Source organism: Crocodylus siamensis, chromosome 3 (genome assembly GCF_052110815.1).
Source record: "Crocodylus siamensis isolate JL-2025a chromosome 3, ASM5211081v1, whole genome shotgun sequence".
NCBI classification, from domain to species: domain Eukaryota; kingdom Metazoa; phylum Chordata; order Crocodylia; family Crocodylidae; genus Crocodylus; species Crocodylus siamensis.
The window spans coordinates 140,158,759-140,170,415 of record NC_143397.1 but is presented as its reverse complement, the minus strand read 5'-3'; the positions used below and the strand labels follow the sequence as shown (position 1 = coordinate 140,170,415).

General features: G+C 41.9%; 1 protein-coding gene across 1 annotated transcript; it reads left to right on the top strand.

Annotated features, from left to right (window-relative positions):
- The first annotated feature begins 419 nt into the window (after positions 1-419).
- PPP1R3G (protein phosphatase 1 regulatory subunit 3G) lies at positions 420-11,634 on the top strand. Its single transcript, XM_090039342.1, has one exon. The coding sequence runs from the start codon at positions 426-428 to the stop codon at positions 1,119-1,121; it is 696 nt and encodes a 231-aa protein (XP_089895468.1). The 5' UTR covers positions 420-425; the 3' UTR covers positions 1,122-11,634.
- The last annotated feature ends 23 nt before the right edge of the window (positions 11,635-11,657 follow it).

Sequence of the window (11,657 nt, the reverse complement as noted above, 5' to 3'; positions counted from 1 at the left end):
CCCCATTGGCATCGGCAGGAAATTTGGGGTGCCCCAAGAAGTATTTTGCCCCGTAATCCCATCCTAATCTGACCTTCAATTCGGCCTCTGTACTTGATGCGGGATATCATTTTACATATTAATTCGTGGATCTGCATAGCTAACGACATTCTCTCTCTTCAGCATGAGGAATGCCTCACTAATAGCAAGTTTGTGTTGGGTCTAGATTCGCTTTGAAAAAGGGAGCGGGAACCGGGATTAAAGAGCTGGGAAAAAGGAGTAAGGAACCAACTTCAGCCTCATCGCCCTGAGGGGAGCGGAACAGCGGGTGCCCCCCTCGGCAGGCGGGAGGGCGGGGAGGCTCCGGACGAGGCGGGCGCTGCAGCGGGGCAGGAGCCGCCCATTGATTTCCTCCTTCGCCGCCGTCGGGGCGGGGCGGGGCAGCCATGGAGCCCCCGGGTAGCTGCGCGGCGGAGGCGGAGGCGGAGGCGGCGGCGGAGCCCGAGCCCGAGCCCGAGCCTGAGGGCTGCTGCGCGGGCTGCAAGAAGCGGGTGCAGTTCGCGGACGCGCTGGGGCTGCGCCTGGCCAGCGTGCACCACTTCCGCGCCGCGGACGAGCCGCGCCCGCCGGCCGCCGCGCCGCCGGAGCCCGCCCGCCCCGCCCGCGCCGCGCCCGGCCTGCGCCTGGTGGCCGCCTTCCCCGCCCCGGCGGCGCCCGGCGCGGAGCGGCTCCGGGAGCAGCGCGTGTGCCTGGAGGCGCTGCAGGCGGGCCCGCTGGACGTGCGCGGCTCGGTGCGGGTGCTGGGCGGGCCGGGCCTGCACGACGTGGCGGTGCGCTACACCTTCAACGAGTGGCTGTCCTTCCTCGACGCGCCCGCGCTGCCCGGCCCCGACGGGGGGTGCTTCCACTTCGCCCTGTGCCCGCCGCCCAGCCTGCTGCGCCAGGGCGCTGCGCTGCACTTTGCTGTGCGCTACCGCAGCCCGCTGGGCGAGTTCTGGGACAACAACGGTGGCGCCAACTACACCCTGCACTGCTGCAGCGCCCGCCAGGGCCAGAACGACCAGGAGCTGGAGGGCGAGGAGGAGGATGAGGAGAGGGCACCCGGCGGGAGCCCCCCAGAGCCTGGCGGTCCCCTCTACTGAGCCGGTGTGGCCTGGCGGGCAACCCTGCCTCGCGCCTTGGGCTGGGCAGCTCCGGCGGCGTGTGGCCAACAGCTGGTGGATGGTGGGACCCGCTGGTCTGCACCTCAATTCGCCCAAGCCTGACTTGAGGCAGTGAACACAGGGGAACACAGCCGACGGGCCGGTGGTGTAGGGTGCATCCGAGCCTGGCCTGGGCACAGGGCGGTGCCTCCAAGCCTACTCTGAGCCAGCAGCAGTGGCATCCAGCCAACAAAGTTTGCTGGTCCAGGCTGCATCCAAGCCCAGCCTGGGTCAGCACTAGCAGAGTCCAGTCAGGGGCTCTGCTGGTCTAGGGTGCACCCAAGCCCTGCGCGGTGGCGGCAGCCCTGGCTGTTTGGGGGAACAGGCATTGAGCCTTCAGTGGTGCCCTTCATGCCAAGATCCACCTGGCTGGGTCCAGGGCTGCAGGCCTGGCTGTCAACATGTCAAGCAGGTGGTGTCTGTCCTGTTGCTGCCAGTACTGCTCTCCATCCCCTTCTGAGAAAGACCTTGCTACTTGGGTCCAGCCTTTTCTGAGGAATGTAGCCTGTTTGGGAAGTGAAGACAAGATCAGCTGGGCCAGGTGGGTGCTTGTCCTTGGCCTCAGGCACGAAGAAGGGTATGTGGGATCTGCCCGCTCCAGTATTGTTGCCTCTTTTTTTGTCAAGTGAGCTCCCAGTGCTGTGAGAGATTTTTCTCTTTCAAGTTGTTGAGAACTGGAAATATCCTGTTCAAGATGGCTTTTTTTTTTTTTAAATCTATTTTTCTCTACCTTGAAGATAGTGCCTTCGATGAAGTTTCCTATGTCCAAAACTGAGACAGAACTTTGCAGTCAGTGTTACAACTGTTCTGTATGCGTCAAAGCATTTTTCTTTTTACGGATAGAGCATGGTCTCATTTATGGGTATTTAGGTATTGCTGGACACAGGGACAGCTTGATGGCAAAGCCTGAAGCTTATTGCTAGGTCTTGCAGAAATTAAATTTTTTTTGAAAGAAGAGAACTGGGTGAGGGGTGTAAATGTGCATATGTATTTTGCACAGAGTCCCTCTGGTCTTGATTATGCAAACACTTTGTGCATAATCTTATCTTTGCTCACCTCAGTAGTCAGTAAGACTCCTTGAACACTTGGGCCTGTTCAGTAAGGTCTAAGTTCAGTAAGTATTCTTTACAAATTTGAGTTAGGGTCCAATCATTTCTTCCCCTTCTTCCAAAGACACAGTCATGTGACAGCAGTCTTCCATACTATATTTATATAGCCATAACAGTATAATTTCTGAGAGTGAGCACTTTTTGGTTTACTTGACCGTCTAACTGCTGTGACCCTACGAAACAGCAAACCTTCTTTGCTTATAACTGAATGCACTTTGACATTGATTCCTCACCTATGATGGGCTTTAACAAAAAATAAAGTTCATGCAAGACTTTTAACTGGTAAAATGGAGTTTGGTAGGTCATACCTAACACACATTCTTTTAAACAGCGAGTGGTCTGTCTACACACACACTTTTTTTCTCTCTCCAATTATAGAACGTATGCATAACCAATTTTTTTTTAATGACATTCTCTGAACTACATCTGTCAATTCTCAGAAAAGGCTGAACCACCTAATATCAGCAATGAGAGAGTAGTTTAAAAAAACCTTACCAGTGTTCATTCAGTTAATTGGAAGATAAACTGTTAACATCTATTTGCAGCGAGGAATGATATACTTTTGAGCAGTGTATGTATTGTGTGATAAATGAGTATGATGCCCGTTATATTGGGAGAGGGCTAATTTTTGTTAGGGATGGCTCTTTAACTGCAGAAGGGTAGTATAAAACAGAGTTAGGACTCAGTGGGCACATCTACATGTGACACTTACTTCAGGGTTGCCTAATTAACTCAATGGCTGCATATATAACAGACGCTGACTGCGCAGTTGTTACTGTGCTGTCATTTAGTCACTAAATGACTGTGTAGTTACCAGACTTACTGCATAGTAGCATCGCTGAATGGCTTTTAGGTGACGCTGCACAGTAGCTTGTTACTGCTGCACTATAGCGTCATGTCACACTTCCTGCCATGCAGTGCTACTGCACAGTAGTAATGAGGTAGTGTGCAGTCAGTGTCACATGTAGAAGCGGCCAGTAAAGCGTCACCGGTCTACGTATGTGAAGCTATTAGGCTGGAGTAAACTAGTTAACTCTGTTGTAGGTTACTGCTGTTAAGATACAGATCCTATCGTATGGTGGAGTTTTTTACTCCACCACAGCACATGGAGCTGCTGACAGGGACTGGCTGGGGCACTGGAGTGCTTCGGTGGTGGGGGGTGCTGCCTGCCAGCTGTCCCTACACTGAAGCATCCTTGTGCCCCAGCCAGCCCCTCTGCAGTACATTGAGCTGGGCTGGAGCAGCCTGGGGCTAGCAGTCTGACCCTGGGGGGCCCCTGTCAGCCGTGGCTGTGGTCCTGGGAACACGTTTTAAATGTTGAGCCCAGGAGCAATAAATTCCGGTGCAAAGTGCACTGAAGTTTATTGCGGAGCATTATTCACATGTAGGCACACCCAGTTTTGCTTAGTTTTTGCTAAGGAGTGAAAACCAGCAGCTCAGTTTAACGCCCCCCATATCTATTCAAATCTCTTTCTATATTTCTCTGTATTTATAATAATTTGGTGAGTTTATTATAAAAGCATCTGTTCTGTTTTATTTACCAGTTTTCTTGCAGCCTGTCTTTGCAAGAAACCCCATACTTTAAGTAACTAAATTAATGATTAACTAGATTAATGACATGGGCAAGTATAACTTTATGTTTTTAGATGATTGTTATGTTGTTAAAAAAGATGAATATGTGCATGGAGTTGTAGAACTGGATGCTTCATGACTTGTTGACAGTTATGAAAATGTAACTTAATGAAGTACCCAGTTACAACATGGTTGTGTCCCTGAAAGGTTAAAACTCCATTTGATTTGTGCAGTGTTGAGCAGATCAAACTGTTAAAGAATCATGCAATAACCTTGGACTTTGCAAGTCTGAAAGCAGCATTCAGGACGATGACTAAAAACATCATTTAGCCCTGGCTATGCCATACGATTTAAACGTCTTACAGTGCTACCATGTTGTTAGCACTGCCGTGACTCTGTGAAACCTTACTAGAATAGTTAATCAGAATTAAGACAACCGTTACTTGAGACCCCTTCATAACTGTACCTGTATTATTGTAATACAGCATTTCAAAATGTGGGGTAGTTTTCTTTTTGAATAAATTATGGCAAAAAGATAAAACCATGTGCTGCCACCATACTACAGAAAGAGTTTTGACAGTTGATGTGCAGAAAGAATTACAACTAACTTCAGTTGTGGGAGAGGTTTTTTTTTTCCTTTTTGTATCTTATACAGTACAAGGCTTAGTCTGAGTTTTCTGAGGCTTTTAACTCAAAAATATATGAATTTCTGAAACATAAACTGGAGTTTAAACACATTTATAAATCAGCCTAGAATCAAAATCATAACTATGCTTGAGGATGCACATAAAAAGCTGTATAAATATAAACTGAAAGATAAATTCCTGGTATAATTTTATTTGTTATATGTGGATCTGTCCTTGAAGCATGCAATTGGCATACAGAGCATTCAGTAAAATACAGAGTAGATTTTCTGTCCTTGGTACATCAGTTAACTTTAAAAAAAATTAGGTGATATAAATAGGATATTGCATGGGAAAACCAGATCTGATTGAGCCTTCTGGTCTACCATATGCAATGGTATGCCTACATGTATATGAAAAACTTTGGATTTTTAGTACATGAAAGATTATGTTGCTACAGTTGATATATAATGCTAAATGTATTGATCCATATTCTTCATTGAATTGCCTTGGACCATAACTACAAACATCACAGGTCTTCTGTGTGAGTGTTCATTACCTATTAACTCTGCAAATATTACTATTTATACATTATCTTATTCAGAGGAGATTCATTATTGTTGTTTGACACAGGAATGTCAAATATGGTCTTCTCTGTTGTGCTGGAGGACTAGGTTGGGTCTTATAAAGAACCTAGTCCTAAGTAAAGCAGCGAGGTGATAAATCAATCACGGATATTAACAAGCATTGAAAAGGTGTGAATAAAACCAATTTTCTCTCTAAGAATTATGCCTTTTCAAAAATCTGTGTAGTCTTTCAGAAAAACAGGGTTGACAGTGTGAATGCTCTTTAAAAAAGAGGGCAAACTTTGTGTTCTCTGTATATCGTGAAGGACTTGAAACAGCCCAATTCAGGAACAAATCTTTAAGTTTGTAGGTGATCTATTTTTTTTCTAGTTAGGCAGCCTGAAAGTACAAGTGCCAGAAGCACTGCATGCTGTAGTTAAACTGCAAAACTCCTATCAGTGTTTCTTTAAATTCTGTCTAATGTGTCTGCATCTACTCAGTCTTTCAGTGTGTCATAATTAAAAAAAAATCTTTTGCTTTGAACTTTGCCCCACAATATTTAAATAATGAAATTTTGAGTAATAACAGTAGGATAAGACCTTTTTCTCTGTGCTCATGAGTCATACAAGTTAACTTTATTAAAAATAAGAAACCTTTGAATTTGCAGCTCTTTCCAGTTGGAGTTTTCCAAAGTACTTTTCAAATATGGCCTAAGCAGGATTCTCATCACTCATACAGAGGAGGAAGCTGCCTAGGGACCCAGGAAGTCTGTATCAAAACAAGAGTTAGAACCTTTGTCTACTGTCTTCAGTGCCTGTGTAAAATTGATTGGACTACAGTTCTGATGCAGTCGGTAGTCGCTAGATATAATGCTAATTTTCCCAAGGTGGTACAACATGCAGTAATGATGAAAAAAAGAAAAGAAAAATTGCACATTTTCAAAATTGTAAAGGTCATAGGTGTGTCTGGAAAAACTCCAGGAATGTGGATCTTCAGTATGTGCAGATTTCTGTTGTCCCTTTGGATTAGATTTCCTTGGATTTAAAGAAGAAATAAAAGCCTCTGGTTATTATAGACAACTGTAACATAATCAGAAAAATACTTTAGTATACTTCAAGCCTCAAACTGAGTGAGTCATAAGGAAACGAAGGTAAGATAAGTTACATTTTAAACAATTTAATTTTTGCAGTATAGAAACTTTTTGTCTTTAAATATACAGGTAATAGAAAGCTTCTCTTGAATATTTACACACAATCAAAAGCATGATTTAACAGAAAGGCAGGGAATTTCAGAAGGCTCTTGGGTAAGTAAACTTAGTTTGGTGCCTTCAAGGACTACAAACTTGCATGCAAATGACTCCTGCTTCATTGAAAACAGCAGTTTGAAAAGACTTTGGCTTTCACTCATAATGTGAAGAGTTGGCTTCTGCTCTCATTGACTCCAGCAGAGGAAATGGATTTGGTCCAATGTATTGACTGAGAGAATAGGGGAGATGGTCTGGGCCAAAAATCTTTTAAATTTGAAAACTTGCTTAGTTTATTCAGCAATTGCTAACTTTTTGGAGGTCTGTGGTAGCATTGATATGAATATTCCCTTGTCCAGGCACAAAATCTGTTTGCCTGTCTTTTAGCATGATGATGATAAAAGACAGTTAAGATGACCTGCTCTGGGTGAGCAGAATTTCCAGGGGCTGGTATATATACTTCTGCAGTGTGCTTTTTCAGAAGAAATCTTGTACATTCCTTTCAGCTCTCCATGGTTTCCTTTATACCCAGGGAAAGAAAGAGTCATTTAAATGCACTGTGTAACCACTACTATTTTCCCATTAAACTGCTATAATCAGCAGGCTTAAAAACAGTATAGATGAGTAATTGTGGAAGGAGCACTTTTTTCAACATACTGATATGTTGTTACATGTGGAATCAAAGTACATCAGAGCTATCACTGTGGTGTCTAAGGACTTCACATGTTGAGCATTCCAAACCTTTTCTTTAAAATAGTAGAACATGTTTTATTTTTGGAAGAAGTGGATTTGTTTTCCCTTTTTTGATCTTCAGATTCAGAAACCGTGGCTCATATTTTCCCTTTGATATAAATATGTAAACCCACAATACAAGTGACCCTAGTCTGTTATTCCTGTGGTACAGAGGAAGGAAACAATGTGTTTCTGTGAGAATGAAAGCATTTTGGACTTCCAGTGGAATGGCCCACAGGGACTGACACTTGTCATTGTCTTGACATTGTCAAGAACAGTTGAGGTTCAGTGCCTTGCATAGCGATCAGGCTGTCCCTCTGCTTCAGGCAGCATAGTTCTGATTTTCCCTCCTGTCCTGAATAGCAACATCTACTTTATGCAGTTTCTGGCAGCAATAACACTCACTCGGCAGGCAGGGTAGACGTGTAATGGCAGAGTAGTTGAACCGTCTTGCCATGGTTCCAGAAGGCATGAACTGAAGCCTCACTCTGGACCTGCACAGAAGACAGATGACCCAACTGGAACTGGTCATTCAGTTTAGGAAGTCAAAGGTGGCCAAACATGGTGCTGGCTACTTCACTTCATTGTGTATCACTGGCTAAAGCAACTGGTTTTGCCTTCCCCATGAGCTGATAAGCTTGGGTGGACCTTTTACCCAAGGGTGAAATCCTGCCCCACTGAAGTCAAGGAAGGTGTCAACTCAAATGAAGTCAGGATTTCATGCTACAGAGCAAATAGGTGTGAATAATTAGAAAGCAGCTGTTCCACAGCCTCCACCTCTCAGCTTTATTCTGTATAGTTGTGGAGGAACAAGTCTTGAAGGAGAGGTAGGGAAGCTGATTCTGAAAGTGTTAAGGAGGGAATAGGGGAAACCTGCTGTGTGGTCTCATATGTCTCAAAAATAGGTTCTGTGAGTTAGAATTACAGTGCGCTAGTCTTGCATTTATAACAGCTGGTTATATTGTATTTAAGAACTATGAGCACTTAATTTAACATTCTTACTATGACAAGTTTAAATAAGAAGCGCCTTTGGTAAAATGTTTGTATGCAAGTCTTCTAGTCTGCTTTATTTCACTTATACCTCTGCCATGTCCAGAGCTCTCAAAATTGAGTGTCTAATTGTGGTAGGATTCTCTAATTAAATGCCATTAGGGCTGTTGCAGTATCTATCCTTTGAACAGCTCTTCATGTTGGGGTGAGTTAAAGAGGGTGTGTTCTGTCTTTAAAAATGCTGTCTTCTATTTTAAAACAGCTCTTATGGCCTTTGATACACATAAACAGGTAAAATTTTTGCGCATGATAACTGAGGCACATTGATTTCGTATTTGATAAAATCAGGTTGCTGAGATCAGGGATGGTTGGAAGTGCATGTGCAAAGCAAATAATTTCTCAGCCTAATAAGACAGAAAGGAGTGGATTATTAAGTAGGAATAGTTATAGAATTAGTGAAGATTTGTAACACACTCTCCTGTGCCATCAGTCAGACTAGCGACAGTACACTGAATCACTGGGGTCCCTTTTACTGAATGCCTGGCTACTTGTATTGTTTACATTGCTCAGTGAAAAGCTAGTGAAAAATGTATCTGATAACTTCCTTCTTTGGTATTCTCTGTCACTAGTTAAATAAGCAGTTTGATTATGCACTAAAACGGGAGTATGGAAGGAAAGCTTAACAAGTCAGATAGGGCACACACTAGTAAGTTTTCATTCCTTTGTAGGATTTCTTTTATAAAGTGTTTGACACTGTTTCTCTCTCACACACCCACCAGTATGTTATAACAGTATCTGTAACAGTAATAAACATATTAAAAAGAGAAATTATATAATTTGCAGTCTGTTTTTCCAGTAACCAGTGGCAATTTGCACAAATTATTATCTTTAACATAAATGGATGAAGCACATATAATGCACCACAACATGAAACATGTTCTTGTAAAGACAGGTCCAAGCTTCCAGGAACATTTTTAAATGCTGTAATTTTGTGGCAATTAATTAAGTGTAGTAATTCCACATTCTCTTTTGTACACTCATAATTTTGTATGTCTCACCTAAGGCCTGTTAGTCCTTAAGAATTGAGGTCTCTATAGTTCTTACCTAAAGTAAGTTTGGGAGCAAGAGAGATTGTATGTTCTCTTTGGACAACTGAGTTTTATGCTACTTATTCCTCAAATAAGAGGAGAGAGAAACTTCTTGACATAGTTTATACTACATATCTCTTTTTTGCATAAAGGGTCTAAGCTCTGTTAAAGTTTTCACTTGTCATATCTTATGTGCAGTATGCATCCTTAAGGCTGGAAAATGCCCCTTCACAGGCTATACAAGCAATTGAGAAATAAGCAAAGTTCCAGAGTGGTAACTGAGAGACAAAGTGCATCATGTTAGAGGGAGACAGTTGTATAAATTATCAGGGGAGTTTTCAGACAGTAGTAAAATTGTTCTGTTCAGACTCGAGGGATTAACCCCCCCCGCCGAAATAGTAAGTCATTAATATCAGTGTTGTCTCTCATACTATAGGCAGCTTTAATTCTGATAGAAACTAAGCTTTAAAATACCCCACAGTAAACTACCATGATTATTTTTGGAATGACTGATTATGCATATTAAAGGGATGTTTTTTGAAAAACCTGTATGAATCACTTGGAAAAAGAAGCATGTGTGAAATATTTCACAGTTTAAATGCTAAAAATGTTAAGGATATACTGTGTTGTTTCTCTCTCTCTCTGAAATGGATGTTGTACTACAGGCCAAGGAACACTCTTGATTCTTGTAGCTGCATTCTCTGAAGCAGTCGGCACATCTACATATGTGCTTTCATGCGCAGTAGCCTATTTTACTATACATTAAAGTGTCATGTCAAAAATCATGCCAATATGCTGATGAGCACTAAAATAGGTTGCTGTGCATTAAGTGTCACAAAGTGTGTGCTTTTGCTACTGTGTATTATGGTAACATAATGTGCATTTATTTAGTACCTTACATTAGAGATACTAAATTTAATGTGTGGTAGGAGCACGTTTATGAACGTGTAGATGCACCCAGTATGTACTGCTTGTTCCAGTAATTAAGACACTTGAAAAGGTTAGGTACCAGTGTATGCTTTAACATCCAAGCAATGCAAAACAGTACAGCCTCCCATGATTTTCTTCTCTAAAATGTAATTTTAAAACCCCCACAGTTAAAATCTTGCTACCACTGAAAGTTTGAATATTTGACTTTCCTGGTTCTTTTATCTTCAACCCCAATGTACTAATAACAGTGACTCAGGTGTATTTTGGGATTCAGTCCGTAGTGCCTTATTTTTTTTAAACTGTAGTGCATGGCATTCTACCTGGTTAAAAAAAAATATCAGTTTTTAATAAAACAATGCATTCTACTGATGTAGCAAAAACTTATCCATATCTGCTGTATTTCTGAACCTAACAAATGGAGGAATACCACAGTATTTGCTTTTTGTGTGAAGAGGGTTATAGTCTTAAACATAGTAATTGTGCCTTATTTTGTACACTTTTATGGTTAATAGGATGCTGTGCTACAAACTTTCAGGTACCTACGTAAGTAGGAAATGTTTCAGGGGTGAGTAAGGTTTAAGAATTAGCACCTCTAAATTAGACATCATTCATTAGTTCTATTTTGGAGAATCAGTCAGAAGTAGACATTATCCTTTTACTTTCCAAAATGTAGTTTTATTTTAAGGTCTATCTTAAAGATGTTACTAGACTGTTCCTATTTTAAAGTGTCTTCCTTGAAAGCTTTTGTTGTAACATTTTCTGTAGATTTGTACTGAATGATATTTCTGTACTTTCTATAACAGAAAACATAAATGAACACAAGCACTATTTTGAATAAAACTTGACTTTTTAAAAGGTGTTTTAATTTTGTTTAGCGCTGCTAATCTTAAAATGCAGTTTATTTTTTCCATCTGCCTCTATGTACCCTTTCACTTCTGTTACATAAAGTATTTTCAGACTGCTGATTTGTCAGATGATTAAGGGAATTCCTTTCTTGGACAGCCCAGGAACTCTACAAGAAACTCTGCTAAGTGCTGGCTTCAGAAAAGCTCCTAATACACTCACCTCTTCAGCCTAGATTACCAAATGAGTAATGTCTGCAGATATTTGGAAATCATCTTTTTGTTTACTTGTTTTAAAGTTTAACAAATGGGCATTATGTTAGCGATCCTTTTTGTGCAAATCCTCATTGCTGCAAATGAACAGAATGCATTTAACAACTGATTTAGCCATATTGGTGTGGAGATCCAGTACTGGATGATCACGAAGATTGAACTTCTAGCTGGTTTCATCCAGAGCATGGTATGGACATGCTGAGACAGGTTATGGACATTTACAAGGTTCTCACAGAAGAGAAAATATTTCTGTGAGTTCCGAATTAAATTTAACAGCGTCATCTATTTGCATGGAATTACCTTTACTTTGCAAGAAAATGGACAGTACTGGACACTGAAATGTGTTTTGTTTCTTTCTGCTGACAAGTTGCAGTTTTAGACAACTGGAAAAAGGTACAATAGTACAAGTGTATTCTAACTGTTCAGCAGTCTCAGTAATGTAAGGCTAACATTTTATTAACAAGCTGTTAACTAAGCTGGATGAAACTAGCTGGCTTCCAACTTTCTG

What these genes read in the sequence shown, in the direction of transcription:
- PPP1R3G (XM_090039342.1), top strand. Translation starts at nt 426, where the DNA reads ATGGAGCCCCCGGGTAGCTGCGCGGCGGAGGCGGAGGCGGAGGCGGCG.